The sequence below is a fragment of the Engystomops pustulosus genome, chromosome 1 (genome assembly GCF_040894005.1).
Source record: "Engystomops pustulosus chromosome 1, aEngPut4.maternal, whole genome shotgun sequence".
Lineage (NCBI taxonomy): Eukaryota > Metazoa > Chordata > Amphibia > Anura > Leptodactylidae > Engystomops > Engystomops pustulosus.
This window is the reverse complement of record NC_092411.1, coordinates 109,934,113-109,943,547: the sequence shown is the minus strand read 5'-3', so window position 1 is coordinate 109,943,547 and position 9,435 is coordinate 109,934,113. Positions and strand designations below refer to the sequence as shown.

At 41.4% G+C, this 9,435-nt stretch overlaps 1 protein-coding gene across 1 annotated transcript; it reads right to left on the bottom strand.

The window, feature by feature from the left end:
* Positions 1-3,808: 3,808 nt before the first annotated feature.
* GAS1 (growth arrest specific 1) lies at positions 3,809-7,090 on the bottom strand. Its single transcript, XM_072150851.1, has one exon. The coding sequence runs from the start codon at positions 6,658-6,660 to the stop codon at positions 5,869-5,871; it is 792 nt and encodes a 263-aa protein (XP_072006952.1). The 5' UTR covers positions 6,661-7,090; the 3' UTR covers positions 3,809-5,868.
* Positions 7,091-9,435: the final 2,345 nt, after the last annotated feature.

Here is a 9,435-nt window from a genome sequence, read left to right as displayed (position 1 = left end):
ATATGCTACACCTGGGAACTAGTACTGGTTTAGCGCAATCCCCGTAATAAAAATCACCCATGTGCCCTCTGCTTTTTTGAATGGATGGCACACAGCTTGACTTAATGCAATAGTTTTCTCCAGAATAAGTGCAGTAAATCTGCTGCAGGATACAGTAACTTTGTAATCAATGTTATAATGAAATGTGTAAATGTGAATGAAATTGCTTATAAATTCACATGGATATTAGAATCTGCAGTATATCAATTCTTTAGCATGTATTTTCAGACGGTCTCTCTTCTGAGGTGGAATTCACCGGTGAATCTGTATGAAGATCTGCATGTTTTACTTGTGGATTTACACTTTGATTTGTCTGTAGGTTCCATACCCACTAAGAGTGTTAGAAGGACAATATATAGTAAATTAAAATTTTTTAAAAATCATCAGGATTGATTTTCTACTTGAGCAGCCAGCTAAAGCATCAATATATCACATAGTTTCTTCTCTGTAGAAGGACATTTTGAAAAAGAAATGTAAAATATAAGCTAAGAGCTTCTCCAGAGAGAAGCCTTTTCCCACATCCTTCCCTGCAGCTCCTCACTAAGAGGTGTCAGCACAGCTGAAAGAATGAAGTGGCCCACACATTGTTTGCCTCAACCATTATATACTTAACATTTCCATGACAAAAGTGCCACTCGACTTCTCACCGATTAATGCAGCTTGAGGGTTCTTGTCCTCCTTTAATAAAACATTGTTGAAATCATTTATTTAAAGCCCCTGGTAACTACTGGGAGAATGACCATCTTTGTGCCAATATATAGTGTATACAGTTCACTGTTTTGTACTAGATCATTTTTTAAGGAAGAAGAAGACTGTCTAGGTAGTGTCCTGGGAAGTATTTATGCACAAAACATTTTAATTCTCTTTTCTTGACTTTACTATACAGTGTATCCCTTAATCACCTCATATGGGCAGGCTCGGTGGTATGTTTTACATGCACCAACCTTTAGGAAACTTCATTAAAGTAAATAATCACATTAATAAAAGTCTCATTAACATAATATATTACTTAGTAGTCACTAAAAATACAGTAGCATTACAGTCCAGGGGATGGTAACCCATAATATACCAGACAAGTCATATAGTGAAGTGATGCTTTAACAGGTTGGCACCTTATTATTACTGCTTTTCTAAGATGGATGTAAGCAAATAATCTTATGTTTGCTGAAGAGGAAGCACCCACTAGTGTAAATGTGTTTTTTTAGGTAGGTAGAACATTGTGTAAACTGCTTACCTTTAAGAGCTACAAGTGAAATAATGGAATTCAAGACTGGTGAACTGAAGCAAAGCTAGTAGTGCTTTACCAGAGGTCAGCGGGGACAATTGAAGCACATATAGCCTTTATCTAGTAAAGCTTTTTGTCTTGTGATCCAGGGTTCCTTGCTGTTTCTATTGTTTTACTCACAATTAGAATCCTCTAACTTAAGAGCTCCTTGTTCTATTAGCCAGGTTCTCAGATCTGTGAACATATGTATGAAGGAATGATAGACTGAGTATTTCCTATGTGTATGCACAGCCCAGGTCTGGGTATAGAAGCATATACCCATCCCTTTCTTTCATCGTTGCATTAAAGGACATGTTGTTTCCAAAAACTGTAACTGGTAAGCGATTAATAAATCCCTTTAATAATGATGCATGTACCATCACCATTAGATTCAAATCGCACCCTGTTCTACTATAACTACTATTAAGCATAAAACCTTAAAATTCATTCAGAAAAAATGTTACATGGAGACATAAACTCATAGTCAACACATTAAAAACTGAATATCAGTTAATTAAGTCTGATAAAGAAATTTACACTGCTGCTCTGCCATCTTCTGACATTATGTATCATGATGTAAAAGATTGGATATTCTCTGCTCCTATCCTGGTCTATTATCAGTTTTCCAGTCCAGTCTAAAAGTGGTTTCGGGTTTGTCCCTCTTGCCAAGTTATAGATGCCTGTTTTCAATATATTGTTCCATAAAAACAGAGCCCCCTATGTGTTATCTATTGTATTTGTGTACAAAAGCTTTTCTGTGCGGTTGGGTGCCCAGTGAAGCCTGAATCACATTCTATTTACTGTATGGTCACTGTCAGTTCAATGAACTGCCTCCTTGTTCTCCACTATTGTCCTCCACTCGCTTAAACATTTGTCACTGAAGTGCTTCTCAAGACAAATAAACTGTCACCCAGAATGCAAAGCAAGCAAGTGTGGAGAAAAAAAACAGGGTTTAAGACACATTAGATAATTTTACATTAAGTTAAACAGAGCCAATGGGGGTCATTTATTAAGGGCCCGATTCGCGTTTTCCCGACGTGTTACCCGAATATTTCCGTTTTGCGCCGCTTGTACTTAAATTGCCCCGGGATTTTGGCGCACGCGATCGGATTGTGGCGCATCGGCGCTGGCATGCGCGCGACGGAAATCGGGGGGCGTGGCCGAACGAAAACCCGACGTATTCGGAAAAACCGCCGCATTTAAAAACCGAAAATGTGTCGCATAAGGACCGCTTACCTTCACCTGGTCCAGCTCGGTGCATTCCGGCGCGATGAGTTTACTTTCAGCGCAGCAGCGCCACCTGGTGGACGGCGGAAGAACTACCTTATTAAATCCCGGCCGGACCCGAATCCAGAGCGGAGAAGCCGCCGCTGGAACGCGAATGGACCGGGTAAGTAAATTTGCCCCAATGACTTTTTAACCTGGATGAGAGTCAGAAAGGCCCAGAACATGGAAAAAAAAATCCTAAACCAGCCAATATTCATTGAGATGACACCTAAATATATATATTTTTCTATATCACCCAAGCCTGGTGTAAGTGACGCTACATCCTGAAATACAAGTCACTTAAACAAGATTACACGCAGTATTAGTTAACAAAAACATTCTTAGAACATCCCTTTCAGCTCTCATAACCACTTGGTATAGATTTCTTATTGAGGGGAGTGAAGGCATTTCCCCCAGTGAACCACCTCCCTCCCCCACCAGTGCTGGACTGTTGATTTATACTGGGCAGATGCTTTTGACGGCAGCCTGTAGAATCAAGTGTTGGGTTTATTGTAGGAGTTAATTATCAGTCCAGCTGCCAGCATGTTCCCCTTTCTGCTGCTAATGTCTTTTTAACTTCTCAAGTAGGAGGGACTTATCAAAAGTCACTTTTAAACAAAAGGTTACATATTAACTCTTGATGGAACTGCTTGCCCAAAGAAGAACCTCATAGAAGTTATTGGCACGGTGGGCATGTGCCACAGACTAGTACATCCCTACTATACAGTTAAATAAACATTAGCTGAAGAGGATAAATAAACGTCCTGTGTGCCTAATCTTGGCCAAATCCCCGCAGGACTTGGTCTCCCACTTTCTTTTGTGTCAAATGTTTGAATGATCTTCAAATGGCCCAGTTTATTCCTCCAGCAAACATTGCTATTTACAAGGTCAAGTGTATGAGCAGCACTCCACACAGCTTAGGAGTGTCATTATTTATCTAAGGAGATCAGTAGTACTGGCAGCAAACCAACACCCCAGCTCCCTGCAAACAATATGACAACCTCAAATAGTCTGATCATCTGTTTACTAGGTTTATGGATTACACAGAGAAAACCACCAATGTTTGCTGGCAGGTGGGATCAGAAAACAGTTTGTTTCCCCCCTGCCAGACAACTTACAGGCAGGGGGGTACTAGACTGGATGGTATCTATACACTTACCTAAAGCAACACATGCAGACACCATGCCTTCTTTTTAGAATATTTACTAACACAGCAAAAATGACACTCAGAGCCGCGTGTGTTTTCAAAATATTACTGTTATTTCATATATAAAAATACAAAAGTGTAAGGCAGTCTTGGAACAAAACAAAACAGTCATTTTTACACATTTTTACAAAAGTTCATAAATTTCTCTTTTCACTTCAGTAAATCTATAAAATAAAACTGTACATTTTAAAGGCAGGGCAATAACCATATTTATGTACCATTGGTTGAAAACATAGAATCCACCTCTATATTCTAAATTAGTAGCCTCCAACCTGTAGCTTTCAACCTGTGGCCAAAACTCCCAACGTGCTGGAGAGCCACAGGTTGGAGATTACAGTTCTAAATAAATTATTCCTGGGATACAATTTATATAAAAATCTGTACAGATATAAAGCCACTAAAACATTCTTCCCATTTAAATACACTATTTATAGTTCTTCCAGTAACAATATTCTGAATGGGTTATTTACAGATCTATGACGGCAGTGCAGAGCTCTGTAACAGGTGGCACCTGACTCGGAGAGGGGGGATCGTACAGTGCCCGGATACATATACTTTCCACTATGGAAGAGCAGCATCAAGATGGTATGAAAATGTACAGTCAAATACAATGTACTATAGCATGAGAGTGATGCCAGTCTCCAGATTCATAAAAAGAATGTATGACAATCTGCATTATGTAGTTGTAAGATATGGCAGTATATACATCGACATCTGAGAGCGTCTATATTAGTATATTGTGTGTATATTGTGTGCTTCACTTTAAGGCAGTCATTGTGGCAGCACCAAGTGACAACACTGTCACCATCATGTCACACACAGCTCATTTTTTAACAAAATAGGAATTTGTAGAAGCTAAAGACAATTCTTCACATTATAGTAGAATTTTTTTTGGCAGCTTTTTACTGGAGATGGCAAATGTAGCTATCAGTTACTGCATAGAAAGTATTGACAAACAATTATTGTAGAAGCGCTAGCGCATGTAGAACATGTGGAAGGGAAGTGTGGAGATGTTGCCAAAATGAATTACATTTCAACTCCTTAGTAAAAAGAATTTGCACGGCGCAAAGAGCAATTTGAGCAATTATGTATATGTAACACTACATCCAGAACCAGTGGGTATCAACATACACATATATTCATGCGGGAACCTAATAGCTGCCAGTGCCAACTCTCTGAAATCTTGGCAGATGAAAATGAAAACAAATAGAACCCCAAAGTCATGATCACAAATATCCTAATGTTATTGGTCTATACATACTACATAGAAATCTGCATGGTTTTAGACCACAAACAGCTGACCAAGCAGTCAATATTCTATGTGCCTCTACTTTCTTCTATTCTTCTGAATTATTGTGAACAAAACAGAAGAGGAACATAACAGGTAGGTTACACATAGCTTGTTGTATGTAAAAATGAGTTCTGCATAGGGGCTGTAGACACTGAACAAAAAGTATTGGACATAAGACTACTAGGCTGAAAATGTGACCATATTACTACATTATAACATTGGTGAGTGGTGCTTTAGATCAGTTTGTTAGGTGTAACTTGCATAGCTTGTCCTAAGGACCAGTACTGCATAGTATGTAGGACTATTCTTATTCCGTAGGCACTCTCGTAGGGTACGTTTACATGCAGCAGATCTGTTAATGACATTTCTGCAATCCAAACATCTAAATAGAGGTGTTTCTGCAGCATAAATGAAACAGACACAAAAAATGCATTAAACAAATGTGCAGCATGTGAACCAAACCCTAGAGACAAGCTGATGTGCACAATTTAAAGCTAGGGAAGGGGAGACTCAAGCTGGCCACAGCAGTTATACAAAATCTATTTCATGGTCACTCAGCTATGTCAAATACATTGACTGTCTCATTTTCAGATTTGTAACCCTTCCATACAGAAGGCCAACCAACATTCTGACTGGTCACAATCCAATCGGTCAAGGATATCTGTCCAGCTTGAGCCTCAGGTGCATAAGTTTTAAAAGCACTTTGGAAAGAGGCATCTAGGAGACGATGGCATGGTCCCATGCAACAGGATGCTGGCTCCACATCAGGCACTAAGTCAACCATTAGAGGCTGGGCAGCAGTCAAAGAAAGCCTAGCAGAGCCATCAGCACTATATAAGTCCATAGGGTGAGTACAGGGGCAGCAGGGAGGGCACTATTATCTGCGGTCTTGGTGGGCCCCAAGGTGTAGTCGTAATCATCATCAAAGTCATCGTCCGACTCCCCTCCGCTGCTTGGACCCCCATAGCCTTCATCTAACCCAAAGCAGAGGCGGACCATGCTATCCTTGACAGATTCACAGATGGCCCGCTCCAGGCCGTCACACACACACTCACTGAGCAGCATGGCCGTGGGCACCTTCATCATGTCCAGGATGACCGCCATGCATTTGCTCGGACAACTTAAGCCATTGAAGAGTGCCCCACAGTTCCTCAGGTAGCTTGACAACGATTCAGAGCAGCGTCTGTCCCTCTCGCAGAGCCTCCGCGCTGCTGTGCAGCCAATCACTGGCCTCTGTGTAGGGCTCCCGGCAGCCTCACTTGTCCTGGGCATGCATGGCTCGATAGCCTGCTTGGTGGCGTTACAAGTCTTATCATTGGCACAGTCACAGCTCTCCAGTGCCGGCCCGGCCTTGGTGTTATTTAGCTGGATGATGGCATTGATACAGTGGCTGGGGCAGCGGCGGTGACTCCGTTCATTCATATTCCCATTAAGCACTGAGGCGCATGCCTCGTTATACTGCCGGTAGGCATAGCTGCACTCCTGATCCAGCTGGCACTTTAGCACGGCCTGCCAGCAGATCATCTCGCCCGAAGACTGTCCCAGCAGGAGAGCCAGCAGCAGCACGTACGTCAGCCCCCATCCTGCAGCCATGCCGAGCACAATGGAGCGCTCCCCTCACACCATCCAATCCGCCTTGTGCTCGTTACCTTTCAACAATGACTCCACCGTCCCCACGGTGCCTGCAGGCTCATGTCGCTACGCTGTGGTATTCTCATGCAGATGGCATCACTGGGCTCTGTAGTCCTCCCCGGAGAGGGGTCCCATTCACAGAGATGTGTGCTGTCCTCAGGGGGAGGGGGGAGCTGCTTCACCAGTGTCAGCAAAGTGCAGGAAATGTCTCCCAGGCTCTGTGCACACAGGGTACCCTCATTCTAACAAAACCATGCCCAGAGATGTGGCTTTTCCCTTTCAGCCAGGCTCATCTAGCTGGCTGCTGCTTTTCTCCTCATCTCCTCGCCCTTTGCTCAGCCCCTTTCCCGGCTCGCTCTCCTACCATTGGCCCAGCTGCTTGTTGTTGAAACTTTTTTTTGTGTGTGTGAGAGATCTTGTGTAGGGGGATGGTGATGGATGGAGCAGGGGGTGGGGGAGATGAAGAGCAAGGCTGAGATTACAAAAAGTCCACCCATTCCTGGAGCTCCCATCATCTGTAGCCTTAGCTGCCGTCACTGAGTATTTCACTATACAGTAATTATTTACCTTCCCTAAATAATAAATACTGTACAGAAAAGCTGAGTGGCACATAGCGTGATTCACTGAATCTATTGGTTCCCAGTGGGTATTTCATGCATTAAACACTAATCATTGAATATAATGTAGAATATCAATACATAGCTAACCAAACAACTTCCACAGAGGGTTCTTGGTGTATGGTCAAAGAGACATATAAATAATACCTTTGAGTCAATAAACATTGTTCAAATGATCAAATCCGATAATTATTTAAAAATAATAATGGGTTTTTAAAACACATGAAAAGGCCCTACATATATAAATAGATAAATCCATTAATTAACACATAAGGATAAATTGCCCAGAGGATTTACCAAGGAATATTGACATAAGTAATAATGTTCCTTGCATGTCAGAATAGCAAATAAAGTCCTTCAAAGCAACGCATAATATACAAAGTTCACGCATATATATTGTTTTTATTCTATACCACAGACAAATTACCCAGATGAATTACTGAGGATTAAGATCATAATTAATAATGTTTCTACCATGTCAGAATATTAAAATAAATATTTCACAACTAAGTATTATATATAATGTTCAGACATGTATACTGTTTTTCCTACCCCACAGAGCAATTTCCAAGAGGAATTACTGAGGGTTCGCTGGACAGGTGGATTCTTGTATTAGTCCCAGAATCCTAGTTAGTTTCTTATGAAGCTTGCAAAGGATAAGGCTTGACTGTATCCAATTTGTAACTCCACTGGGCCTCTTCTAATAGAATGAATCAATCCCAGTTGGGGTTTTCAGCTCTATACTTTGGAAGCTGATATTCCTGGCGTCCCCACCATGTTGATCTCACAGATGCTTGGCAATTTGGGGTATCTCTTATATATTTTATACAAGATGATTTTGGAGCCTTTTGGCAGAACTGGGCTTTGCCTATGTGGCCGCAGGACAAGTACAAATAATAAATTCTTAATAATTGTAAATTCTTTGACATTGGTGATACTGACAAAGGATTAAGGGAGCCCTATAAAGTTTCGATATCATTCTATGTTCTTCTTACGTCCTTATGACACACATCATTGGTCGCTACAATGCGAGTTTCATTCATGTTTTGTTGTTTTGGGGTGAGTAAGGGCATGTGTTGTGAGTATCCCAGCATCCCCTGTCCGAAGGTACAGAATTGTTTAAAGGGGTGTACAAGTGCTACCCATAGCTACCCATATGGTGGAAGATGTCGTCTTCAAAGAGGTAAAATTATGTTTTTGAACAAAAGTGAGAAGTTTTATTACAAAATTATTGTGGGCACTGTATTGCACTCCTCACCTTAATTTCTGTACATCATTGGGAATTGAAGAATTTACAATGCCTCTACATCTAATGACTGAGGCTTATAAATATAGCCCTGTGACAGATAGATCCACCTTACTTACCCCAAAGCAGGAAAACCCTTTAATGATTTATTTGCCGGCTTCATGTAAGAAACTAACTAGGCATCTGGGAATAAAGTAAGAGCACCACCTATCTGCCAGCCCTCAGTAATTCCTTTAGGCAATTTGTTCTGTGGAGTAGATAAAAACAATACACATGTCCTTTATTGTATATAATGCCTTGTTTTGAAGGACTTTTTTTTGCTATTCTGGCAAGGTAAGAGCAAAATTACATTCCTCAATAATTCCTGAAGGCAATTTATTCAGTGGTGTAGGAAAAACAATATACATGTCCAAACTTTGTGTATAATGCCTTGTTCTGAAGGACTTTGGGCCAGTCACTGTTCTGCACTTAAATCTAGTTGCTGCATCTAATTTCTGGCGCATTGTTGCGCCAGAATTATCACAAGCTACAACCATCTGTGATAAGTTGATTCCTGCCTCTTTTTAATCACTTTACTTTAGGCAAAATTTAGGCACAGTTTAGGCGCAGTTTAGGCACAATGTTAGATTCGGGCACTTACATGTGATCCTCCTACAAGCTTCTCTCTCCTTCTTTCCCACACCCCAGAATAACAAAAAAAACTCACAACAGGGGCCAGGTGTGTGATAAGCTGCATCCAGTGATCTCCTCAGCAGGGGCTTCTCCTGGAGGGATTTCCCCAAGTGCTGATCTCCTGCTGCACCCCTGTAATTCTGGCCAGTATCCTCCTCATACACCAGTGTGGTCATCCTGCTACACAGGGATACCTCTCTG